General features: G+C 39.2%; 1 protein-coding gene across 1 annotated transcript in view; it reads left to right on the forward strand.

Moving 5' to 3' along the window:
- The window catches only part of pth2ra (parathyroid hormone 2 receptor a), a 31,108-nt gene that overhangs the window by 8,123 nt on the left and 8,752 nt on the right, over positions 1–14,233 (forward strand). Inside the window, exons 5-10 of the mRNA XM_046404871.1 lie at positions 78–175; positions 3,237–3,420; positions 5,389–5,542; positions 8,466–8,526; positions 10,479–10,545; positions 13,810–13,904. Coding sequence (XP_046260827.1) covers positions 78–175; positions 3,237–3,420; positions 5,389–5,542; positions 8,466–8,526; positions 10,479–10,545; positions 13,810–13,904 — 659 coding nt within the window. The remainder of the gene's footprint in view (positions 1–77; positions 176–3,236; positions 3,421–5,388; positions 5,543–8,465; positions 8,527–10,478; positions 10,546–13,809; positions 13,905–14,233) is intronic.

Genomic DNA, 14,233 nt, shown 5'->3' on the forward strand with positions numbered 1-14,233 from the left:
AGAAAATAGAATATAAAAAGAATATAAAACTAGACATTTAGATAAGCTAAATGAAAGTCTCCTCTCTATGTTCACAGCAAGAATTCTTTGATCGGCTGTATGTCATGTATACCATCGGCTACGCTGTGTCCTTCAGCTCTCTGCTCGTGGCCATTGTCATCATTGGATACTTCAGGTAAGTGAGGACTTGCTAAGTGATGTGCTGTCTTGGTATTAACTGCAACTTCAAGCTAACTGCAAAGACAGAAACTGCAGCAGCTCCACTTCTGTGTCTGAACCCCACACACACTCCACATCCTATCCTGTCTGTGAGCATGACTTGCAGGAATTCTAAAACAGTTGTAAGGTTTAACTGTGCACTTTTCAGTTTATTCACTGGCTCTTGAAAAGTCTCCAACCCCCTGAGGATTGCAATTTTCATTGTGACACCTGCACCACTGTGACGGTTGCATCCTCTGTTGTTTTCCAGTCGCAAACTACATTCCTGACCACATTCGTTTCCTTTTTGTGTTGTACCTTGTTCACGATGACAAAATTGCAAAAATGGAGGATACTTAAAAAAGCCATCCTGAAAATGATTTGAGAGTAGAGTCGAATGCTGGTGAATTGTCATGGAAATTAAGGACATTCTCACAGCTGAAACCACACGGAGACCAAACCACAGACAGTCAAACCATAAAATAGCAATGAAATAATGAGTCTGTGGATATTAGAAATGAAGCATTTGCTTGCCATTTGCGAATGTTTCTTTATAATATTGGTAATGGTTTGATTTTGCATGCTTCGGATCATTTCCAGTTCATACAAAATGGCACAGTATGTTTAAATCTCCTGTGGCAGATGGTGCATGTTACTCCTTACATATTGTTCTCCTTCCTTGTGAAATAATGGAGAGATGGTAGTAGAAAACACGCTGGACAAAAGCAAGTGATACAACGGCTCATTGAAATACTGAACACAGCGGCCTTAACATTTTACCCTGGCCTTGCTACCGAGCTGCTGCTGTTGGCTTATAATTGTGAAGAAATAAAAAACTTGGGGATAACCTCAGCTCTCTCAACAGCTCTCTCATAACTGAGCAACCAAATACTTGTAGGTTTACATGTGTTTGAAAGGTGCTAAAACAAAGCTGTCTTATTAGAGTTATTAGTCTGATATATCCACAAATTGAGATGCAGTAAACAGACACATTACCTCATCACTATGCATTGTGTTCTTTCAATTAAGGAAATTCCTGTTTTCCAGACAATTAGTACCAAATTATACACTTCTGTCCAAGAAAGGTAATTGCAAGAGGAGCATTAGGAAATCACAGACTACAGAAAATTATTACTTTAAAGCAAGAGAATATCCAAGGACAACAGAACACTTTGTGGGTGGAAACTGGAGGCACAATAATGAAACTGGAGGCAGAATAATGAAACTCTTGCTGCCATCAGACATCTAATTCTATTGTGAATGAACTGAATATGTGGCTTTAAATTAAATATTTTATTTTATTCAGCATGTGACTTCATTCCTTCATTAAACACTTTAACTTTATAATGCTGTGTTCACTGTCTCCACACTAAAAAACAGGCTAATACTGGTTGACCAAATCACATACATTCAGTACCTCTTCACTTGCACTCTTTTCTCAGAAGATCAGAGATCATTTTAACCACTTCAAATATTGTAAATCCTCTTGCGAGACTCTTCGGGTTTAATGTGAAATTTTGCTGGTGTAATCAACCTACCAGCACCTCAGAAACGTTTGGTAAGTCCTTGACCAATCGAAACTGTGGCCCACTTACCTCAAGTGGTCCTTCCTTAACATTTAGAACCTGGGAGGGGAATGCAGGGAAAATGGAAAAACGGAAAGGATAGAAAACCTTTAAAAACATAATTTCAGTAGAGTCTGAATGATAGCTGTGTGAGTGTACAGCAACCCAATGTCCAGCTGTGAAGAGACTTAATGACGGAGATTTGAGATTAAAGGAAAATTATTTTGAGATGCAAAATACACATCCATACTGCCCATTCCTTTTAATGGTGTCTTTCTCGCTTTTCACAAAATCCACCATAGCAGCAGCATCTAATTCTCAGACAGGAAAATCCTGAAGTGATCAGAGCTACGTGCTTAAACAGGAAAACTTCAAACACAGCAAAATTTCAAAGCGCCGTCAAGATGCCTTTTCACAAACAGGCCTTGCATCGGCTTTGTGGTCTTCATGAAGCAGCATACAAATCTTTGATTTGTGCTCTTCCTCAGCTCTTTCTGTTCTGTCCGCCTGTCTTTAAAGATAGTATCACTGTAAACAATGCTTATCGCCTGAAGCTTTATTTGTGAAGCTACACTACATTAATCAGTGCAAACAACAGTCAGTGATTACTGCAGCTGTGGGACATCCAAGATATCAATAACATAATGAGACAAATAAACAAAAAGAGGAGCACCAACTGCTGCAAACTACAGCTACAATTTCTGATAATTCTGCAGTCACTAAAGAGAAAACAGTTTCAGATCTCAGAAAGAGAGAGAGAGAAACAGGTGGAAGTGCTGTGCTGTTATAAAACTCCCTGACAGCCTCAGAGCAGAAGTGCAGAAATGTAAGCGAAGGAACAAGTGAGACCCTGAGGTTTAAATTTAGTCTCTATGTTGTGGTGCCTTATAAGCTGATGGTTTTCAGGGCAGACTTGCTGTGCTGTTGACAGTTTCACCTCTCTTGCAGTAAGAAATCTCTGAGGATTCACCTGCCTGCTGAACTTATAGTAGTGTAACTTGTTGTATTTGACTAGTTGGCGTTATTTCCTGATAGAATCCACCAAAGCTTTTTCCCATAAGCTATGCAGTGTAGCTGACAGCAGTGAGCCTGGGGAGAAAGGGGAGGATGTGATGAAATCCGTTCAGTGCATGAAAACAGTTGAATTCTTTTACTTAAGTGAGGTTTTAAAGATAGATAGATAGATAGATAGATAGATAGATAGATAGATAGATAGATAGATAGATAGATAGATAGATAGATACTTTATTGATCCCGAGGGAAATTCAAGCAGGACTTTTTCCCCCAGTGGAGTATCTTCACACTGTGGTATTGATACTTCTACTTAAGTAAAGAACCAGATTACTTCGTCCACCGCTGGATTTGTGCATGTTGTTTGGATCCCTCTACACAAATGTCTGTGTTTTTGACTGCATTTTTTTGTGTTATTAATCATGAATAAATAACTGTGAGTACTCTTTGGTTTCATGGCAGACGTCTCCACTGCACCAGAAACTACATCCACATGCACCTGTTTGTTTCCTTCATGTTACGGGCTGTCAGCATCTTTGTGAAGGACAAAGTCGTCCATTCTGATGCTGGATTGCAGGACTTTGATTCTGCCCTGTTGGACAATTTAAAAACGGTTAGCATGGCACCACTGGACAAGTCTCAGTATGTAAGTATCACTTCTGCTCTTCTCTTAACCCCGGTGGCAAATGATTTGATTCCTCAGGCCATAGAAACTGCTGTTTTTTAATCCATGAGTAAACCCACAGCATCCAACCTGTCCGACGGTCCTTCAAGCAGAATAAAGTCTTGGCTGTATTCTTCTTAAATCGCACATGATTTTTGTGCGAGTAGATAAAATGGAACATCCTGTGATTTGTTTGTCTTCCCAGCACTTGATGTGCGGAGGCAGCAGTGTTTTAGACCTTCTTCTTTCCAGGGACACTGAGGTGCTGAGGTGGACTGAAAGAAACAAAAAGGCAGTTTTGTACGCAACACTCTGTGTGGTATATGCTAACAACTGACAGTCATCAGCTCCTCCTGATGGTTCCTTCCCTTGTTACCTGGGTTATTACCTGGCCATATTAAACCCTGACTACAATCGGTGAAGTAATTTCAATGCAGCTACACCAGACAGTGTTGTAATTATACTCTTAACACGTACCACCCATAACTTCACTTAATATGGTAAGTATTTCCGGAGTCCCCCCAACTTGATGGCCACGTCAGGTGAAAACACTTATCCAACTTCAATAACAGTCTTCTTAAACAAGCAAGACTTTTGGCTTACCGTGGCTGAAGCCTCTTTGTTCAAAGCAACTGCAAGTTTTCATGATAAAGAGACACACTGAGGCTGGATCCAGCAGTGTGCTACTGTATGCGGACATTCAGTTTTACTAACGTGACTTTTTTGACCCAAGACCAAACTTGCATGTGAGTGTGTGTGTGTGTGTGTGTGTGTATGCAACAGAATCCACAACTTTGTGCATTTAAAGATTACACGTGTGAACCACATCATAATACAAGTGTTTGGATTTTTTTTTCTTTCGTAAGGAACACTTTCACTAATTTTATATAAGTGATTAAAGGATGCACTGAGGGATTGAGACAAAAAGATGTAGTAATGAAGTGTCTACTGATTTGCATCTGCACAGTTCATCAGTGAAAGGAAAAGAATGAAATCTGGCAAAAGTGGCTGCTTGGTAGCAAAACAACTGCATCTTTTAAACCCTACAAGCAACAGTTTCTTTTGACAGTACGCCTCCACCAATTCTCATGGTGACTTTTGTGACTGAACATAACAGACTTGTATGAATGTCTAAAATGTCTAAAGTGCTGTCCTTTTGCTTCGTTTAATAAAAAACCTAATTTAATGAATGACTCAGCTCCAGTCATGAGTCTTAATTGAGAAAGACAGTCGCACTGTGCCATTCATTTTAGCTGATCTATGTATTTCTGAATTGAGGTGATCAGGCTGTTTTGAATGCTTGTCATCTATTTAGGTGCCATCACAGAGAAAGCTATGAATCCATAGTCAGTACTAAAGGTCTGGATTACTTGTTTCGTCAGGTGATTTGAGTCATCCTGACAGTGTTAGCAGCAAGCAATTATTTTGAGTCAGTCTAAAAAATGTAGTTATAACCCATCCTTTGTAAGATGGTGCTAAAACAAGTAAAAGGTTTAATTGAAAGTGAGGCGTACGTTCAAGTGAGAGTTTTTATATCATTGCATTACATTACATTAGATATTCTTAATTATTTATATGAAGTTCAAGCAGAAGTTTAGTCTGTCGTCAACTGTCATTGCTCGCTTATGCTGCAGTTTATTTCTCATTTCATCCTGCTGTTCATTCAGAGGATGTTTTTCATTATGTCTCCTCGTTTCCCTCTCGTTTCTCTTCCTCGTGTCTCAGCTTCTTCAGAGCACATTTAATGGATTTTATTCATGTGAACCTACAGTTTTACTGCTGTGTACTTTTCCCTCATTGAGCTAAGAAATGTAATAAAACCATTCACTGTCTAAGTTGCACCTGTGGGCTGAGAGAAGTTTTTGTTCGATGCTGTGATCACAGTAATGTGGCACACAAACAATCAGGTACAAACAGGATGTGACTGAGACATTAATGTTTTGTTGTCAGATCGGCTGCAAGGTAACAGTGCTGCTCTTCATCTATTTTCTGGCCACCAACTACTACTGGATCCTGGTAGAAGGCCTCTACCTCCACAGTCTCATCTTCATGGCCTTCCGATCAGACTCCAAATACCTCTGGGGCTTCACACTCATCGGGTGGGGTAAGCAGAAAATTAAAAAATAATAATAACATTTCTCGTGTCACACAAAAAAGATTCTGATGGGATGTAGCACGAGTAAAGCATCAGTTCAAAACGAGCAGAGAAGTAGCTGATGCAGGAAGTGTTTGGTGATACGGAGCCCAGACCTGCAGTATAGTCACGATTGCCATGTTAGCATACCATTAAATACATGAAAAGTACACTGCTTTAATATATTCTATACAAAAGCTTTATCTTTGTGAATCAAAGTGTATTTTAGGGAAAATGTATTAAACAGCAGCTGCGACAGCTCATTATGAAGTTGCACAGTTGTAATTAATCTTGTGTGGTCATGGTTGGTGCATAATGCTAGACTTACACTTTGGAAGGAAATAAATACAGAGAGGACCTGAATTTTATACCTTTTTAAACATTTTTAAACAGAAGAAGAAACTTCAAATCTCAGTTTTGAAGGCAACCATTCTGAAACAGATTTATCAATATCAGTTGTTATCAAAAAATAAATGCACACGAATATTGAGACAGACTTTTTGATAATATGAAACAGTTGCTGGTATTATTTCTAGCTTTTGTTTTTTTCCTTGCATACAAGTATGTGAGAGTGTTCAGACAGAACAGAACTGGTTTAACTCTTTCTGGTTTAAATCTGCTTCTCTTTTCCGTTTGTACTTCTGCAGGCTTTGCCAGAAGTTAAATGGCTGCTTAGCTTCACTGTGACTGTGTTGCAGCAGTTGCATTATCAATGTGTCGCATTCTGTAATGGGTTGTATTTGGATTTGTGAAAATCCCCCGATCCACTTTAAATGACTAACTGACCACAAAGTAGCACCAAAAATGAACACTGATGGTTATAGTGCAGGAGATTCACCAATAATGCACAGTTAGCATAACAAAAAGATAAATAGCTAAAGATAAATAGATTTCTTTTTAGTTTTCATTTTCTCTAAATTTAATGTTATTGCACCAGCGGCATTAAGTAGAGATTAAGTCTTTCAAAAGTATGAAAATTGGAAAATTCCTTTCCTTTTAGAAGCACTGCCCAGTGTTAAGTTGCCTCATTTGATGGTTCTCCTTTTGAATGAGGCGGTTGAGATGATGTGTCGCTCTGGACTCACCTCCCGTCTCCTCACATACTTACTTCAGCATTGCAGAACCTAAAAATATTCAGAACAGTTGAATAGTTCTTGATGAGAAATTTCATTGCGTCCTCACAAAGTGCAGCACCGAGCAGGGCTCAGCTTCGCTCTTTTCATTCTCGCCTCAGCTTTTTATTCCGCTCAGCGCTCTTCAAACATGTACTGACTCTCCAAAATCGAAAGAAGGTAGCAGGGTGGTGTCAGGGCAGTTGGATGAGCCTCATAACACTTTTGTTGTTGTTAGGTCATTTAAAACAATAGATGTAGTGCATGTCAGATGCTTTCAGTGTGTTTGGACCTTTAGAGATGGTGTCCTGTTGATTAGATGCAGTGTCTGTGTTTCAATGGCTGGAAAGTAAACAAGGGAGAACCTCCATCATTTATAAACTAATGCTATGATTTGTGGCTTCTCTTGACCTGCCCATTGATTTTTGCTCAATGTGCTAAAGTCCAATGGGGACTGAGAGAGCTGCTGATGTTTTTTGAATTTTTGTTTCCTTTTCTTTGAGTAAAACCGTGTATGTGTGTGCTCTTACATGCATTCTCGGCAAAGGGAAAACGGAGACGCTCTGATAAAACCTCTCCTCCATAGGGCTAATAGTGAAACAAAACTCTGCGGGGAATCTTTTACTTGATTTTGTGTCATTGCCTCCTTCTCACATAAATTTTTTCTTTTCCTCCCTGGAGGCATAAGAACCACCCTACTATTTACTTGAAGCCCACATTTTGTGCTTCTCTAGATTGACAGTATGAATTCAATTGGCGATAAGTAGGGAATCATTTCCAAGAAACTGAAGAAAAACTTTTCAGAGAAAATGTTATAGATTTCACTATAATGTGTACAACAACCTCCTCATCTGACATGGGTTTCTATGCGTTGAGTGTGTCGTATGTTGTACAGATTGTAAAGTTTCTTGGAGCAAATTTGGGATTTTGGCTACATAAATAAAGTTGTCTTGATGTTATATATATATACATATATATATATATATATATATATATATATATATATATATATATATATATATAAATTAATAAAACCATTCTGTCAAGGATGTATTGAAAAGCTGCCCTTCACTACCTTCATTTCTGAAGTGCTGTCAACATGCCACCAGTGTGTGCAGGACACAGTGGGTGTGAGTGGGTTTGGGGTCTCGTTGGCGTTTTTCGCTGTGATGCCATTAAGAGACTGCCCCAAAAATGGTCAGTGATCTTTGCACCAGCAGAAACACACAGCAGAAATGATGAATTTAAAGAGGAGGAAGCAGAAAATAACCTTTAATTTCAGGAGAGAATTTCAAATGAAGGGAATGAATGGATGATTGGTGATATTTACTGGCAGGAGTTCCCGACAGGCAGCCAGCCAGGCTTGTAAAATTATAGTGCAAACGCTGGGCGAAGTCAAGCCCTGACAATCACGTCTCTGTCATAATTAACTCGTCAGATCAATACGTCAGTTTGGCACAGCTCATTTGATAATATTTTTGTAGAAGAAGAAAAGTAACACATAGTAGACTATTATACAATGTTTGGTACAAATGGATGCAGATGTAGTTTTTTTGTTTTGCTCAGATTTGTTTGTTGTATATTTATTGTGCGATACCTACTGGAGTGTTATTCAGGGCTGTTTATGTTTAGATGGTGTCTTGTGTGTCAGATGATGGTGGAAGCTTTGGTGTTTGCTCGGCTGATGTGACTGAATGAATCTGTGAGGGATGGGTCATGTAAATGACCAGACATGAAAAATTTGTATTCATTCTTTCATTCATTGTTTTGTGTGATTTCAGGTGTTCCAGCTGTTTTTGTGGCAGTGTGGGCGATTGTGAGGGCAACACTTGCAGACGCCAGGTGAGAGAACAAAAGTCTCACTTTGCCTACAGGGTCCTCTTTTACATTGAAATACTATCATTTTAAAAAAAAACATCAACAAGTCTAAAGGGTAAACTTGAATGCAAACATGACAAGTGGCGCAAAAATATAATTTTTAATGGTACAATTAGTACTTAATTGTGATGACATTTGAATCATCAGTGAAATCCAATTGAATATGCATGATTAAATCTGCAACATAATTATGAATAAATGTTTCTGAAAGGAGCATCTCATTTAAAAGTCATTCAGGTACACTTTATGACACTGAACATTACAGCCATATGCAATTAATAATCACATCACTCCAAAACCATGAACATTAAGCTGCTGCTGGAACAAGCTCCACTCTTCTGGGAAGGCTGTCCACAGGATTTTGGAGCTCGGCTGCAGGGATTTCCTTCCATTCTCACGATGAGTTCAGCCTGGCTTGCTTTCTCAGACGTGCTGGATGGGGGTTGAGATCAAAACTGTAGTGTGAAAAAATGTGATTGACATGTACAAACTGACAGACCTTACAGAACTCTTTTTGTGCACGGGCGTATTGTGATGCCGAAAACAGGAAAGGATGTTCTCTGCACCGTTACCACACAGTAGAATTAAGATTTCCCTGAACTGCAACCAAAGCATGAAAATCAGGCCCAGAGAAAATGTACATAAAGTATGTATGTATGTGAGTATACATTTAGCCATAAAGTACATTTCAGAAACACAAAAAGTTGCAGTGCAGGATTTCTACAGGACACCAGCAATACGCTGCTGTCTCATTTGTACTATTACAATGATTCATCTCATTTTCGTTCATGTTGTATAATGACCACTCATCTCTGAGGTTTTGACCTCAGAGTTGATTGTTGATTTTAATAAATCCTGATGTAATGGCATTTCCTGCCAAACATAACCTCCCGCTGCCTTCCAGTCACCTCTGATAACATTCAATATTGGCTTCAGCGATGTTCAAAGATTGAGACATGCCAGCTGTACTGATTGTCCGCACAGCCCACAAGGCTGGAACATGAGCTGCGAAAGGGTAGCTGATTGGAAATTACAGCATGCGATTTCATCTTCTGTCTTGTCCTGAGAACTGCTCTGTGCTGGGCAGACCTGAGGAAGAATAAGTGCAATAAGTGTCCATGGAGCTACCTGAAAAAGACAACACAGTTATAAAAAATATATCTTGATGAAAGTTGCGTTAAGTTGTGTTGTGTCAGAGAAGAGTTAAATTAGCTGTAGTAATTGTTAAGGCCAAGGTTACATTTTAAAAGTTAATTAAGTGAAGTTTTTAAAGCTGACAAGCTTCTGTTCCACCCAGCAGGCTTTGCTGTATGTTGTACCCCTCTCTATGTCTCCTCTGTTTCTTGCCTGTCTGACTATCTCTGTCTAATTAAGGTCAAAATAATCTAAATACAAAGTGCTAGCACCTGTTTTTGAAGTCTCTATGTGATGTAATGCCAAAATAATTTCATTCCATTTCGATCACTGACGTGTTTTTGAAGACCATGCATGCATAACGTACAAAGTATGCACCCTGGCAGGCTTGCAGTCTGCTCAGTGTTTGCATAATTATATCTGTATAATCCTCTCTTACATCCGCAGTGGGTAATATGTTTGTGATGCAAGATTTCATTTGAAGTTTAAAAAGAAATCCAAACTTGCACACGTAAATGCCAGGCTACACTTCTTTGCATTTTTTCTGTGAGATTTATCAGTGCTGCTTCTGTTTTTCCCTTCACCATCGGCCTTTGCTGTCCTCTGTGTCTTCTCTGAGATATTTTCTCTGATGATATACTGAACATACCGAACTTAATCAGTTATTTTGGTACCAGTTTACTGCCAACATGTCTTTGGAAAACCACCACCCACTGTCCTCTCTGAGCTGCTGCATAATTTCTCCTGCTTCACCCTCTCCTCTGTATTTGTGCTGTGTGCAGGTGTTGGGAGTTAAGTGCTGGTAACATTAAGTGGATCTACCAGGTTCCCATCCTGACAGCCATTGGGGTAAGATGTATGTGAAATGCGGAGTTTCAACGTAACTTCAGAAGCTGCTAAGAAATCTCAACTCAAACTCAGTGCTGTGCATGAAATAAGAATGAACTTTTTTGAATGAGGCCAATCATCCCAAATCTTGGGCTTGAGTAAGGGTATAAAGGGTATAAAGTCAGATGTATTAGTTTTTTAAGCTTTTGACACAAACTCACTCAAACTTTCATCACAGCAGGGGAAAGCTTAGTTCAAGAAAGAGAGCTGAAGATGCCTGTTGTGATAATAACGTTCTGAATTTGTAGTGAGTGTAAGTAGTTGAGTCATTTTATTCTCCTTTCAGCCTTCATGTCAGCTTTTGTGATTTGTAGTGACTGACAGACTGATCCACATTTGCTGTATGATAACCATCTCTGTCCTTCCCCTTGATCTTATTGTTTGCATTCAACCTACTACATAGAAGCCTCAATGGGGAACAGTGAAACACCTCATTACTGCAGTCTGCTCTGCACACCATGCCACGTTCCACATACTGTGACAGTGTTTATGCTGCTGTTCTGTTACTGTGGCTACATTCAGAAACAGTCAGACAGTTTGCAAGGGCTGGTGCACTCTCCTGGCAACACATTGTTTGTTGGGCACCGAGCAACATAGTAGAAACTCAGCTTGAATGACATCGCTGTTGACTAGCCGGTCTGATTGTTTGGTTATGTGATCAGCCACCACAGCATGACTTTGGGTTGGGTACCTCGAAAAGATGAGTCTGTTTGCGTAACCTGCCGTTTGGAAACCCTTGGTGGTTTTGCTGAGAAGCAATCTTGATTCTGTTCAAGACTATTAAAGCTGAAATGATGGATTTTTGACACTATTATAAAGGGACACTGATGTATGACTTGGTCCTACACAAGCTGTGCCCAGTTTGTTATTTTAAATGTCTACAAAGGCTATCCCAAGCCACTGCTCTCTAAGTCTGAAAAGAGAAAATAATGAAAAAAAAAAAAAAATCGAAAGTCATTCATCTGGGAAAAAGTATAACAGCCTTTATTCGCAATGCTATTTCGTAGTGAAACTGTTAAAAATGTGGACCGTACATGTTAAAAAAACAAGCTGAGTGACAATCCATTGTAGCCCTCAGCACACAGTTTCCCACTGCTCTGGAACTTTGGTCTTGTTGTCACGTTTGGACGCTGGTGAAAGCTGATTAGATGTTATATTGACTTTAAATCTGACCGGCTATCAGACTTTGCTACCTTTTGAGCAGTAGTGAAATGCAACAAAGTGCAAATACTGTGCTTAAGAACAATTTTAGGTGCTTTTCCATTTTCAATTGACCGAATCAGTTCATTTTTAAGTTATAGAAAAGCAAGTAAAATATCAGCAAAGAGAACAATGTGGATGCACCGGTACCTGTACCAGAACCCGCTGACACAGGTGGCAGGTACCTGCAACATAGAGGATATACTGTGATAAAACCATTAGGGTTGGTTAAACGTGCGTGTTAAAAACGAAGGAGAAGCACAGATGAAAGGCAATGAGATAAATTAATGAAGAAAAAGAGAAGGAGGATGGGCAAATCATTAAAATTGACTTTTTTTGTCTGTTGCTGGGAGAAATTATGCAGACATGGTGGCTAAACGAGTGGATTCTTTCCTTTCTGCTAAATATGCATGCACTTACAATACGGACAAAAATGCAGTTTTAGGTGAGCATATTGTCAAGTGTGTGGTGATGAATAAATAAAACACGCTCGCTCTCTTCTTTCTCCTCCTTCAATTCAAATTCAAATCAAACCATTCGTGAGGCAACATTGTTGGTTGCCAATGCAAATCATGAGCAACAGTCTCTTCTGCTCGATTTCTCTTGGCATTAGAGCCCGCCATACAAAAACCCAAATTTGGGGAAGGGAAGATGTTTGGTGGTGCAGTGTCTTGCTGTGAACAAGACTTTGGCAAAAAATTTTGAACTAATGGTTAAACTACTGAAAAATGACACGTTTGTTGCATGACATGTTCTTACACAAATAAAGTGAAGCGTCTGCCAAGCTGTTGAATGGAAAAATGTCCTCCAGATTCTGATCAGATACAGCATTTCTTTATCAGGGCTAATACACAGCTGGCTGGAACAGATTATCTCCAGAAGTGTCAGAGTAAGAATGCGTGGTATGTTGCAGATTCAACTCAATAATCCTTATGCGTTAATGCAATGAAATACTTAAAATTACTTCAAAAGTGTCAAAAAGATTGAGAAGATTTCAGAGAACTCCTCACTTCAGGAAAGCTATTATTTATTATATACGTCTTTATAAAATGTGGCTTGGTGAGAAATAACTGACAGGGTTGTAACAACCTTACAGAAGGATCTTAACAGCATGACTGTAGGGACGATCTAAAATGTGTTGAGGGAAATGAACTGTGTGTGTGTGTGTGTGTGTGTGTGTGTGTGTGTGTGTGTGTGTGTGTGTGTTTGTGTGTTGGATGCATTTTAATAGTTTTCAGTGCTGTTTGTGTAACAAGGTCTTTGAGACAAGATGTTGTGATTTATGGAAAGGAGGTTGAATGTACTTATGATAAAAAGTTTCTTGTGTAATGAAACTTGTCTGAATCAGTCACAGAATTGGACCTCAATTAACTGTTTTTCTTCCACAGTTTCATTGTCGGTACTGTCAAGTATACTTACCAAAGTTCATCTTTATTTCTGTCTTCATATTCATGCCTGATAATAATGAAATAAGATGAGGTGGAGAATGAATAGTTAAACTCACTCAAATCTTTGTGACTGCAAAGGAGCTCTGGATTTTGTTAAAAAGTTCCAAATCAAAACCGCTCTTTAATTCCTAGAAATGATCTGTTATGCAGCATATTGGCCTTGTGTGTGTATTCTGAAGGCGGGTTTGTTACCACTCATCCAAGTGGTGTTCAGCATTGAAAGGATGATGAGGGCTCAGGGCTCTAAGTCTCTGACTGTGGGAAACTTAAGCTGCAATTTGCATTTGTCAGGTTACTTAGACTCATTCTCATTAAAGAGAAAATAACAAAATCCCAACTCTTAGCCAGAAAAGCTTGATTTTCTTTAGCTGTTGTGACAAAACTGATTCCACTGCATTAGGGTTTGTGTATCTCTCAGATGGTTTACTATCCACTATTGTTATCCACAAAATTAAGTTGTAGTTGTAGTTAAGTTGTTTTTTTTCTATATATTCCCATTATAGTAAAAGGTACTCAGAGCACTTACATGTGCTACATGAACAAATAGTTTACCATCTCTGTCCTCTGTTTGTTTCAGCTCAACTTCATCTTGTTTGTGAACATCGTTCGAGTGTTGGCTACCAAAATTCGCGAGACAAACGCGGGGAGATACGACACCAGGAAACAGTACAGGTTTGTACTCAAGCATGTCTCTAAAAACAAGCCGTTCAGTTTATGTCCAGGGTTGGAGTTTGGTGAAAGTTGTGTCTGAAGAACTGTCCGACCTCTCTTTGTGACTGTTCAGTCTCTGCATACAAGAAGTGCTGTAGATGAACGTGACTGACAGGCAGTCGTTCAGTTCTGAGGGCTGGACACTAGCAGCAGTGGTAGTGTTCTCGCCTTCAGAAAGCATTTAGACATATCATGATCTGGATGACTGGGAATCTTCACAGACATTTTATCTCTCTGTACCCGACTGGCAAAACTGGAAACCTACATGACAGTAAGACCTTGGGACAGGT

The sequence above is a fragment of the Scatophagus argus genome, chromosome 11 (genome assembly GCF_020382885.2).
Source record: "Scatophagus argus isolate fScaArg1 chromosome 11, fScaArg1.pri, whole genome shotgun sequence".
NCBI lineage: Eukaryota > Metazoa > Chordata > Actinopteri > Scatophagidae > Scatophagus > Scatophagus argus.